This window comes from Diachasma alloeum, unplaced genomic scaffold (assembly GCF_001412515.2).
Source record: "Diachasma alloeum isolate Michigan unplaced genomic scaffold, Dall2.0 Dall_scaffold_00696, whole genome shotgun sequence".
NCBI classification, from domain to species: domain Eukaryota; kingdom Metazoa; phylum Arthropoda; class Insecta; order Hymenoptera; family Braconidae; genus Diachasma; species Diachasma alloeum.
Genome location: NW_021680828.1, coordinates 12,160 through 25,814, shown reverse-complemented (window position 1 = coordinate 25,814; position 13,655 = coordinate 12,160). Strand labels below are relative to the sequence as shown.

General features: G+C 41.8%; 1 protein-coding gene across 2 annotated transcripts in view; it reads left to right on the top strand.

Annotated features, from left to right (window-relative positions):
• LOC107044242 (probable methylmalonate-semialdehyde dehydrogenase [acylating], mitochondrial) overlaps positions 1 to 12,697 on the top strand; it is a 133,907-nt gene extending 121,210 nt beyond the window's left edge. Inside the window, exons 4-5 of one of the 2 annotated variants that reach the window (XM_015266049.1) lie at positions 11,786 to 12,064; positions 12,213 to 12,697. In XM_015266049.1, the coding sequence (XP_015121535.1) occupies positions 11,786 to 12,064; positions 12,213 to 12,224 (291 nt within the window). In that variant the 3' untranslated portion in view covers positions 12,225 to 12,697. The other variant, XM_015266048.2, reaches the window with a different exon arrangement.
• Positions 12,698 to 13,655: the final 958 nt, after the last annotated feature.

The following is a 13,655-nucleotide window of genomic DNA, read 5'->3' as shown; positions in this document are numbered from 1 at the left end:
ACCCGAGCGGTTGGGTTCGAGTTTAGGGATTATCACACGCGGACAAAGGATAGAAACAAATACTCTTAACAATTATTGACTTTTATTCACTAATTCTATTGATTTTAAATAACTAAAGATTCGCTCTGAGACAGAAGGTATCAGGCGAACATATACACAAAAGAAGTAACTGTTAGGAAAAGAGGATTCGGATTACTGACCCAGAGAGTACGAATTTACGAGTATTTATTGCCTCGTGAATTCGTATTACATTAGGTCATACGACCCCACCGTACATGTAAGGCGTACGGTGACGCGCCGAAGGCCAGTTGCTGGGGTGCAAATCGCTGACGCTGCGCCCCAGTTATCTAAATTAGTCGAATATACGTGGATTTTATTCACATATATTCGCCGTGTGTTTTAATTTCTGTTTCAACATATTTTACTCTGAATAATACGTGTCACTTTCGTGTCCTCGTATTCTCCGGATTACGAAAGAGAAATGTTATGGAATTTTAGGGCATAACAGATGTGTCGATGGGGATTATCGAGGGCGGTAGGTTGTCTAGGCCTATGTATGGGTGGTTTTGGGGGGCAACGGCTCCTTCGGTTGATCAAATAGAGCCGGAACTATTGTCTTCTTTCAGCGGCTGTCGTCGTAGACTCCAGGGGCGAGGGTAGAGGGGTAATGCGGGGAAAATCGAGGGAAGGGGTATCCAACGGTGGCGGGATTTTACTAATTAGGGGGTAGTGTGTAGTTGGGCAAAAATGTGTGTAAAAATGATAGAAAAATAAATAATGTGCCTTGTCACAATGTGTTTCATTGAAATAAATGTTACTTTAATACGACATTGAGACAAGCACGGGTTCAAGCCTATTCGATGAAAGGCATGCGACCGTTACTTTTTGTCTTATTTGTCTTTTTGTTTCTTTTATTTCTACCAATTCCATTGGTAGTAAGCTTCCGAATGGATCCGTACCACTTCCTTGTTCCTAAGACAGACATACATACACAACCACATTAATTCAATTTCTATGTGGAAATGATTAACTAACACTTGATATTGAAGAAATTTAATGTAGAAAATTAGGGATTAGATTACTGAATTTGCGATTTCTTGATGAGTGCGCCTATTAATGATTTTCTAAATCCGGTATTGCTGATTATCTATATGATTTTCAACTAATATCCCATTTTCTTATAAAATATGCATAAAGCAGATTTTTTTGTGCGAATTTTTTTTTTCTAATTTTGATTGCATATGGTCAAGAATGTTATGAACCGTGAAGAAATTATGTCTTTAGGGTCATGTCTGTATGTATGACTTTGGTGCGTTGTTTTATCCCGATAGCTCCAATAGTTCCTGTCATACGACTTTTTGTAAATTTTTCCAAAGATTTTAGATATCTTGGGCAATTTTTTGAAAGTGTCTTCAAACAATTAATTTTCTTCGTAAATGACATCAAAGTTTTCTACCACGCATGAAATCATTTTATTAAAAAATGTGGCGCCAGCCACAATAGATTAATTTCTTGAATTTATGTCCTAGTGTCTCGAATATTCCAAACGTCGCAATTCGAAACAAACATCATTCTGTCCTTGTCCCTCACGAAATTTCAGGACAATTCTCGAACCTTCGATAAACGAAGGTATATAAACTCGTACGTTCCCCGGTAGATTAAGTTAGTCTACTTTTGAGTACGCATGTAAACACTTGCCTTTAAATATACAGTTCTTGTCAACACCGAGTCATTATTTTTGATACCCGCACCAGACCGCCACAACTGGTGACCCCGACGTGATTTAAGTGAATAGGTTTCTCGCGTTTTCTTTGATTATTAATTATATCACGTTAACGCCGCAACTGTTCCGCGAAATTCGAGTGGATTTCGATCGTGCACTTTGTGAGTGGTTTGTGTGCCGCGTACGCTCGTGTGTTGTATCGTTCACGGGCTCCATTTGAGTTCTTTTCGTGAATTTCGGTGCATTGCTGAGCACCCAAGGACGCTGTGGTGCACTGAATATTTTTCAGACTTTCTCTAGTATTGTTTTTCGCGAAACAAAATGCCCGATAGTATCGAGGTGCGCGAAGCTGACAATGGAGCCCCGCTCTAGCGCGTTTCGATACAATGTCCCGCCTTCAATGCCGAACGTCCAGCGTTATGGTTCGCCCAGCTCGAGGGTCAGTTTCATCTATCTGGGATTAACGATGAAGTAACGACGTATTACTATACCTCGTCTCATCTCGATCCCAAGGCCGCTGCTGAAGTGCAGGGTATCCTCCTAAATGTGCCTGCCGAGACACCGTACACACGTCTCAAGGAGGCGTTCGTCGAACGCCTCACGCTCTCCCGACACTCACGACTCCAGCAGCTGCTCGACCGAGAGGTATTGGGTGATAGGAACCCCTCGCAATTCCTGCGTCATCGCAGGAATCTCGACGACACGGTTCCTGACAACATTTTATGCTCCAAGTAGCTCAGCCGACTGCCGATGACGACGCATTGTATCCTGGCGTCAGCAGCGGACATGGCTCTCGACAGGCTTACAACACTCGCTGACAAACTGCACGAGATCGCATTGCCGGTAGCCCACATCAATGACGTCCAGGAGCCAACGTCCTTAGCCCTCGAGACACGCTTTTTTTGTCTCGAAGCCACAATCTGCGAACTGGCATCGGCCCTAAAAAGGCGTTGCACGTTCTCGCTCCCGCTTTCGATCCCGTTCTCGAGCAACCTCACCACCACCCGACAACAACCAGTGCTGGTATCATCGAAGGTACCACGACAGGGCTAGACATTGCAAAGCACCTTGCTCGTGGCGGGGAAACGCATTGACCTCGTACGCGCCTTTAATCAAATACCTGTGGCCATCGACGACGTAAAGAAAACAGCTATCATCACACCATTTGGCCTTTTCGAATTCCCATTCATGACGTTCGGGCTTCGAAATTTCAAACATTTCAACCGTTTATCGACGAGGCCACACGAGGCTTGAACGATTTCGCCTTTCCGTATATCGATGACATCCTCATCGCTTCCAAGGACATCGAGGAACATCGTAGACACCTCCACACGCTCTCTGAATGGCTCTCGAGATAAGGTGTTGTAATTAACACCACCAAGTGTCGTTTCGGCCAACCGGAGGTAGACTTCCTCGGCCATCGTATCTCGACGCAGGGTATCTTACCTCTCTCGTCGAAGATAGAGGCGATCGTGAATTTTCCTCGGCCAACATCCATTCGTAAATTGCGTGAGTTCCTAGGTATGATCAATTTTTATCGCAAATTTCTTAAAGATGCTGCAAGATTTCAGGCTCCTCTCCATGAATACACTCAGGGTGCTAATGTCAAAGGCTCTCACCCTCGTCGCCTGGACACCTGAGGGCGATACCGCTTTCACCGCCTGCAAGGAGGAGCTGCGAAAAGCAACGTTACTGGTCTACCCGGACACGACACTCCCGTGGGCCATCTTCAACGATGCTTCCGAATACGCCATCGGTGCAGTCCTGCAGCAACGAAGAGGACAGCACTGGGAACCACTGGCATTTTTCAGCCAGAAACTACAACCTGCGCTGAGGAAACACTGCCCTTACGATCGAGAGCTCCACGCCATCCACGCTGCCGTGCGAAAGTTCCGCTACATTTTCAAGACGAGGCACATCACGATCTTCACAGATCATAAGCCGTTGCTTTACGCCTTCGCCCAGGATCCCGGGAGAGCCACGCCGTGGCAGTTCCACCGCCTGGATTTTATCGGCCAGTTTTCGACCGACATCCAGTACGTGGCCGGCAAGGACAAGGTTGTCGCCAATGCGCTTTCTCGTATCGAGGCAATCTCTGCTGCCGTCTCTACGAATGAGCTTGCTGAAGCTCAAGCCGCTGACGAGGAGCTCCAGCAACGTCTCCACGGTCAACATCACGACGCTCTCGCCATACGACCTGTCAATGTTCCAGACTGTGCCACGCCTATCTATTGCGATGTGTCTGGCGATCTGATTCGCCCTTTCGTTCCTGCGCCGTTGAGAAGAAGAATTTTCGACGTTCTCCATAGCGTTAGCCATCCTGGGGCACGAGCCTCAACGAAGCTGGTAACGCAGCGCTACGTCTGGTCCGACATCAACCGAGACTGCCGTCTATGGGCCCGCGCGTGCATCGCTTGCCAACGAAATAAGGTATCTCGTCATGTCTCATCTATTGAACATTTTCCAGGACGAACGCAGCGCTTCGAAAACATACACGTGGACATCATCGGACCGCATGTTCCGTCCAGAGGATATCGCAACTGCCTGACGATCATAGATCATTTCACCAGGTTCCCAGAGGCGTTCTCCATCGAGAACACTGGAGCCGAGTGTGTCGCCCGAACGCACTTCTCTCGATGGATCTGCCGCTACGGAGTGCCGCTTCGAATTAAAACCGACCAGGGGACACAGTTTGAAAGCCCGCTGTTCAACGCTCTCGCTCGCTCTCGGTAGCAGACATATTCACACCACCACGTTCCATCCTCAGTCAAATGGAATGGTGGAACGTCTGCATCGTCATATGAAGGACGCCATTCGTTGTCATGAAAGGGATTCGTGGGTGGACATGCTGCCTATCGTCCTTCTCGGAATTCGCGTCGCCTGGAAAGAAGACCTCGGCGCAACTCCTGCCGACCTCGTCTTCGGTGAACCGCTCCGACTACAGAAGGAATTTCTTGCTACCTCGCCACTACGCGGGCTACCGCCTACCAATATCGCCGATCGTCTGAGGAATCACTTTGCCGATCTCGCTCCTCAACCCGTCGCCCGTCATGGCCAGAGGAAGATTTTCGTCTTTAAGGAGCTCGCAAACTGGTCACACGTCCTCGTTCGTCGTGACGCTCCCCATCACGTCTTCACATCCCTATACGAGGGGCCACACCAAGTAATATCGAGGCACGAGAAACATTTCGTCATTCGAATTCGAGGCGAAAATACCGTAGTCTCCATCGACCGTCGCAAACCCGTTTTATCGCTCCCAGACGACGAGCACAACAATGACGTTGAGGCTAACGACGATTCCGACGACAGCAATACAACGCTGACTGCACCACCTTCTCCAGACTCACCACAACCGGGAACATCTCGACGTTCGTCATCTTATCGCCCATCTGACACCGGCTCATCGACTTCATCGATTCAAAAGCGTGTCAGATTCGCTAAACGACATCAGCTTTTCTCGACAAATCGATATTATTGATTTTCTTTTGGCTCTATTTTGCTCTCTTTTCTTTTTCCGTAGAAGGGGAGTACTTGTGGCGCGAGCCACAATAGATTAATTTCTTGAATTTATTTCGTAGCGTCTCGAATATTCCAAACGTCGGAATTCGAGACAAACATCATTCTGTCCTTGTCCGTCACGAAATTTCAGGACAATTCTCGAACCTTCGATAAACGAAGGTATATAAACTCGTACGCTCCCCGGCGGATTAAGTCAGTCTACTTTTGAGTACGCATGTAAACACTTGCCTTCAAATATACAGTTCTTATCAACACCGAGTTATTATTTTTGATACCCGCACCAAACCGCCACATAAAAAATTTCATATTTAACGTTTTGATAAAATGAATTAATACAAAAAATTAATATCTTCCAAACCACTGGGCTGACTGTACCCATTCAAAATAAGGACTTTTAATATTATGAAAGATATAATCATACCAAATTTCAACTTGATATCTTCTTTTTGTCTCAAGTTATAGTGCGCACAAGAATGAAAAAACAGAAAAACAGGAATATCTCGGAAATTTTGTATGAGCATGTACACACTGTGACGTATTCTGAACCTCTGCGGAACGATACGGAAATGCGCAGTCATCGGCGTTAAAAAAAAAAACAAATTAAATAGTTGGGCGCCAGCACGCGTAAAACGTGCGAAAATCACAAACTCAAAATATCAACAAAGTCCGCGACGAAAAGGACGACTGCCGGCAGCTCAGCATCAACCGCAGTGGCCGCTGAGTTCCACAAAATGTTGTCCTATAAAATTTTGAAATGACTGGGTTTTCAACTTATTCCACATGAATCACAAAAATCTGAAATTACGGGGAATAAATAGCTTTTATTGAAATGAAGCCCCCTTTCCTATTCCTTGAATATTTCCCTCACAAACTTGAAAATATATATCACAATAAATTACAAATCACAAAGCTAAAGACTCGATACATCACAATTTTTCCCTAACCGTAATCTGTCAATAATAAAATACTAGTCAAGTTAAAACAATAGTCAGAATAAGTCAAGATAAATTGAAGTCAAAATGAAAATGTCAAAAAGTAAAATAACTAGTACGGTACTGAATCAGTCAATAATTACAGCAAGAAAAATAATATTATTTCGAGAAATGAACGCCTCGATAATAAGCGGAATGAATAAGAAATCTAAGTTTCGGTTGACGAGAACTGGGATTGCCTCGAGAGACAATAACTCGTGACCCCACACAAGGTCATACGACAATGAAAATACGAGCTATGAAACTAACGCTTGAATCCCAATTCCGTTTCCCCAAAGAAATAACCCCGATGTCGAATAAAATGAAATAATTAACGCAATGTTCCGACATCAGGAAATAGCGGAATGATTTTAGAATATCAAAATAGCAGCTAGCTGTCGAGAGTTCCACATCCGACTGTCGACAACTAGCTAGATAAAACGAGAGTTATACAATTAACAGAAAATGTCACTGAATTTCATTACGGATTTCAAAACAAATTATGTAATGCCTCAAAAATCCAAAAGTAGGCGAAATCGAAATGACTGAAATCGTGAAACTAAAACAGTTCCTCTGAACAAAGGGCAAGAAATCGAGAGGAGAATTGAACTGATTAAAATGGCGTCAAAACCGCCATACGCCAAGCGTCTTATCAAATAACACAAAATTCATTCTTAATAAATACAAATTAACTCGGAAACTATTCAGCTCTCCGCTCACCGTAGTCTGGAATCCAAAATATATGTCCGCTTCAGATGAACGGGTGTTGAAAATTCTCCTTGCACGAGTCCCTTCAAGTCCACGACAGGCCTCGATATCGTCAGAATTTTTCTGATGACACCCAACACTAGAAAAATAGAGTTAGTCTCGCAACGTCCAAACGAGTAGTAGTGTCGAGCCATGCGACACTGACCCATGCGTTCACTAATTCTCCAACCAGCAACGATTCCATTGGTCGGCGATGATGACACCTTCTGACCATTCCCTGATTGGTTCAACCAAACCAATTCAGAACTGACGAGACCGAAATATACTCGTATCATTTTTCCCAGCGACACAAATATACTGTGTTCGCCATAAATTCCATAACAATAAATTTTCAAATGATTTATCATAAAGAATTGATGTCTCACTGGACCTCTAACGTCAGTCCAGTGTTTTCGCAACAAAACATAAGATAAAACACCACTAGCTACGACTAGGTACCTATACCAGTTACCGCTGCTCGGTCGTTCACCATACTGCCTCCAACGCGGGAATCACTCGATCCATTCGAATGTGACGTGCCTTGAATGTGATGCAACTTGACTTCAGGACTCTCTCTCTCTCCAAGGCTCAAATATTCTGTCCAACCCCATGTACATTCCATCTGGGCTCCAAATCCCTCGACGTCATCCGATGAGCAGTAGAATATTGGCTCAATACAATCAGAAATAAAATATTCAACACAAATTCAATAATGAATAAAAAATTTTACTCTCGCCTCGCTGGTAATGTGACTTCTCATCTGGACGTTTCAAATTTTCACCGTTGAACGGTCAAAATAAAAAATAACAAGTTACAACATATGATTATGATTGACTATCTTTCCCTTGAATGCATTCGACCTGTATTCATTTTTTTTCCATCATTTGACCTCGATTCTGCCCTATTTCTTTCCTCTCTTTCAGATTACTCTCATGATCGAGTTTCCTGGATATTCCTATCACGCGACCTGATTTTTAACTCCTCTGAAGACCACAATAATGACGAATGAATTATTTAGAATCAATTCTTATTCTCTTTTGTATTTTCCGTCTGGATTTTCGAAGAGAATATGGATTAAGGGATCCAGATAACTGTAATATAAGTTTTCTTTTAAAACTGATATTTCTGTTGCCCTTAACAGGTTTTCCTGATTGTCAGGACGACAATCTTCTTTCAGAGCAGGGAGTTGTGTTATGATTGACTATCTTTCCCTTGAATGCATTCGCTCTGTATTCATTCTTCTTTATCAATCCTCTGATATCAACACTCTTTTTTGTCTCTAACTTTGATTCTTCCTTGGATCTTTTTTAATGTTCAGACGCATGTATATTTTCTATCGTCCCTATTATTTAATAAAGTTTATTTATTAACCCGTGCGCGTTTCAATATTTTGATTGTTCTAGATAGTGGCGGCCGAGACGAGTATTTTGAAAAAATGAAATCGGTGCAGTTGTCGAGATATTAAGGAAAAACGAAATTTAAACAAGTTGTTATATCTCAGGAACTACTCGACCTATCGGGCTGAAACAACGCACCAAAGTAGAACTTGCTCAGAGCTACCATGAGCCAAAATTTCAAATTTGTATCTAAAAATTTCACCGTATTTATGTTGAATTTTCTAGAAATTAATTCTCCAAAAACCCAAATCTGCACATACATACATACAGACATGACCCTAAAAACATCATTTCTTGACGTTTCACAATATTCTAGACCATTTGCAATGAAAATTAGGAAATCGAAAAATCGACCAAAAACAAAGCTTCCATTCGGAAGCAGAAAACAGCAAACTCGTAATCAATTACCCAAAAAACATGAATTCCAGACATCAGAAATAACGGACTCCGAAATTGATACAGGATCAGGTACAGAGCATAAACTACGGAGCGAGAGACAATTTCGAAAACCCTTCGCACTCACGTTTCCACTCTCTTGTACTCCATTAATGACATCACGCGCAAGTGCATTCAGTCGGAGTGAGGCGGGTGTGAGTGCGAGCAGCGCCGACGTTGGCAGATAGTTCTCTTTCGTACCAGGGGTTCTCCGATAGAGCCTACCTCGAGGGGTAGAAATAGAAAATCGCGTTTAACTTGGTACCTGTTGGAATCACATGAAAATATTTCCTTCAAAAATTGTCGGAAACAGTATAATAAAAATTATAAAAAAATAAAATGCAAAATTCATCGATTAAATAAAAAGTTAGGATCAAATTTGAGTCGTAATTTCGTGTAAATTGATATCAAAGGGGGTGAAAAAATTTGGAGTCGAAGCTAGAACCATTATCAACTATCAACAGGACAAAAAATGAAAAAAATTTTTTTTTTCGTTTTTTCAAACAAAATTTCTCACCCTATGTGTTTGAATGGCTCTGGGGGATGAACAGTACGGGATAGGAGTGGAGTAGTCAGGACCTTTTTCCAGAGAATCTTGCGCTCTACAATTTTGTTCGACAGGTATTACATCGTATCTCGAGCCTTTTTCGAGTTATTTTGAAAAAACACTTTTTTTAGGGAAATTTCCAATTTTTTACACCCTAACCCGGAGGGTGGGTACCGTAATTTACCTAAAATTTTGATGACAGCTCGGTAATTGATTTTTATGCCAAACTGCAGCTTGGCAGCTAGAAACATGCATTTTCGATTTACTTTCACTGGACTATATCGAAAATTTCTTACACACTCTTCATCGATATTCACCGAAGTGATAGTGATTCTAGCAATCCTCTTGGGACTCACCCTTTACTGCTGATGTCGGAAACCATGGCCGGTGCCCAGGAGAGAAACAGCGAACTGCAGAATACCCTAAAAATAGAAACTATTGAATGATAATTGTAAATTGTTAATGTAGAAGAAATTAATTATGTATGGTATCGACGGAGTAGGGTTGCAAGAGAAAATTTCTAAGGGTAGTAATTTTCTTCCCTGGCGGGGATGTTATGCCCCAAAATAACATTATGAAATTCCTCTGTTGATTCGCTTAATATGAGGGCATGAAAGTGGCACATATTATTCGAAACAAAACGGAATGAAGAAATATAAAATACAGTTGAATATTTGCGTTTGAAAAACCACATCTTCGCGCGCGCCTGGAGACGTCACCCGATGCCTCGTAAGAGTGCGATGAAGACAATGACCTGATGCAATCGAATACACGAAGGAATATAAAAACTCGTGAATTCGTTACCTCTTGGCCAGTAATTCGACGACACTTTAATTACCTTCTTTTACTTTCTACTCGCCTGATACCTTCAGTATCAGACCGAGTTCTTATTTATTTAATAAATGGTAAATTGATCGTTTAAAATCATTTCTCAATAAGGATACTTATTTCTGTTATTTATCCACGCGTGATCTATTCCTTTATCGAACCTAACCGATCGGGTCCATTACACACTGCTTCGAAAGTTCTACGGACAAAAATCGAGGTTCGCCGTAATCTGGTCCACCAGAGCAGATGTCGACCCTTCCGCAGCAACTAAATAACTTCTCCAAGCCGATTTCATAATTGCAAACAACTCAATATAGTCAAAAATTAACAAAATTTGGAGACTACCATCAGTCTCTCACTATCACCCAAATAGGAAGTGACACTATTTTCACAATTTCCTTCGTATCTCACATCCAACACGTGGAAGAGCTTCTCGTTGACTCAGGCTCATAATTAATCAAAAATTCTGATTGGACGAAACCAATTAAAAGTCCACCTAAACTCACTGGCACATGCGCAAGAGCAACCAGCTTTTTTTCCATTAACACAATAAATTCAATACGTCAGCAATAGAAAAGTCAACCTCATCGACTTCTTGTAATTCAATAATTGATGCTGCAGATGTATCCTCTGCTAAATCCCTTCAGATGCATCGTAGTAATTGTCTCCCACCATCATCATCGGGCTCGTGATTTCGGAGACGAGACATACATCGTTTCTCATTTCGGCGTCCAGGAGGTGGTGACATCTCCACGGCCAGTAACGCAATCAGATGACGTACGAATGCAGACGAACTCCCAATGACCTCCGAAAATCCCCGGTGACGTAGTATTCCTCCGATGAGCGAGGAAGTGCGTGATTCAATTAAAACAATCAAATAATTTTAAAAAAATCACATAATTCTCTCCCAATGATTCTCGTTGTCGGCTAATGACTTCCCGTCTGGTAATTATTGAACTCTAAATACTGCGGAACGGTCAACATCCGAGCAATTATCCTTGTAACGGATTTGACACATTACAGAATATACCGGTCGAAATAATTTCTTTCATTGTAATGAATAATTGGCTATAAACGGGAAGGGTGGGTGGAGGGGTAGGGAGATACGCTATGCACAAGGTCTGGAATTCGGAGATGAGGAGGAGGTCTCGGTAGCTCAATTGGGTAGAGGACCAGTTCGGCAAACGGCAGATGTGGGATTATACCCCGCCTGAATTCGAATCCATGTGCCTGGGAATTTTTCCATTTGTACAGGGACAGTTATTAAATTGTTTCCCTCATATAGAGGTCAGGAGAGTCGAAGGATATCATATATCCCATAGTATTCCAGTTTCCATGTAATTTATACTTGGAAAACATGTAAGGCTTGATCGAGTAGATAGTCTGGAGATAATGTAGAATACGAAATTTTCTAATTCTTGTTGAATACATTAGTGACACGCATTCCCTTTTTTATTTTGTTATTGAGTCGACTCTTCTGCACTAAAATAAAGTGGTACTCTTTAGTACGAGAATAAATCTATTAGTGTATCCAAAATTGCTGAGATTGAGGGTATATTAGTCGACCATCCTAAACACACAAAATAATTTCAGTTTATCGATTTGTTTCCTGATTTAGACTGACATGAAATGTTACACGGAGGAGATATTTGGCCCTGTTCTCCTGTGTATGTTTGCTACTACCTTGGACGAGGCTATCACCCTTATAAATATGAATCCCTATGGGAACGGGAGCGCCATATTCACAACAAATGGTGCAACAGCAAGGAGTTACGTTCATAGGATCGAAGCAGGCCAAGTAGGCATTAACGTGCCCATTCCAGTTCCCCTGCCTATGTTCAGCTTCACAGGGAATAAGGGATCTTTCTTAGGAGATAATCATTTCTACGGAAAATATGTAAGACTTCTTCATTTTTTAAAAGCCTTCCAATTGGTTTAAGACTGATTGGTGAACGGAGATAAATTCGAAACAAACAAATATCTGGAACCAACCAGTGTTCGAACTTGCTCAGAGATCGACCAAATTTACTTCTTCTTTATCATAGAAAACATGCTAAACCCTCTACCATGAAAAGCGTAAGAAAGCGTAGTATGCCGTCCGAATGAGGAACTGTGAGGCGTCCTACAGGACGCAGAATAGGAATATAAAATTCACTTTGGACAGAGTCTATTTCCGCCGCGGAGTTGGATAAGAAACATCATGGTAGGACCGACTACTCTCGGAGATATCACAGAGGCACCTTCCTCATATAAAAGATATTCATAAAACTGTATCGAAGTTTGTCAACTCTTATCACCTTCAACTCAAGTCCTCGGTAGTAATACGTTCATGGTTAATGCAAAAGAATGGAACTTTTGTCCCCTCCACAAACCAATATAATGTTCATGAATTCAATGAGACCTTGTGAAACATGTGGGGTATTCCAAGTGATATAAATGAGGAAAAACCCGTCACCTAATTCTACATGCTCGAGATTTCTTTCTCGAAATATATTCATCTTAAGATGACCACTGATTTTTTTTGGATTTTTTGGTATATATTGTGAGCAATTATGAATTTTATTTGTTCTTCCATGTACCCTCTCGGGTTTTTACGATTTGTTCCCTTCCCGCCACCAACTTCCTGCAAAGATAAACTTCACTTGAGAAAAAAACCTGGACCAGGTACAGTTGTCCCGTATAAGACTCCCACTCGGGCAATGAATCTGTAAGAGTAAGAGCGTTGAAAAACCATTTTGCACCTTCCCCCGCCGGGAATCAAGCCCGCGTCATCCACGTGCCCAACCCGCGCACGAAACACACAGGCACCGCCGTCGGTTGTTAGTAAGTATGATTTTTTCCTTATTTTCATTCGAAATTACATAACTTACTCAAAAATGAACCGATCGGAATGTTTTTTCAAATGTATGGTTTTAATCGAGTTGTTCATTCCATGCCACAATTATTTTCTTTATGTGCGTCATTATATGGATAATTCGGCAAAAACCTACTAAAATTAATGGTTTTTCAAGTTCAACCTGATTTAAAATTGTCAAAAAATTCAAGACATTGAAAACGATGAACAGTAAGGAAATACCTAAGGAGAAAATGGGCCTCCAATATGTCATAGTGTCGGTCATATTCCTTATGAAAGTCGGTGTCAACTTTTCACGAATTAAATTATATGAACCGAAAATAAAATGTCTCTATGTTCACTATGATAATATGACTATTTTATATTTCAAATTGATTGAGTTCAAATATTACAATTCGTTATAGCTTGACGGACCTATCAATGTATAACCGCAAATGATTTGGATTCTATCACTTCGTGAAAATGATTTCACTTTCAAAATTCTCAATTCTTTTGGAATGACACAGTGATACGTGAGGGTTGCAGGTAGTGGTCTAGCATTCAAGAAACGACTTCTCAAATCTTCGATGGCTTGTTCATATTCCTCTTTAGGGAAATATTCAGCTTTGAGATGAGTGAAGTGTCTTAAAGCACA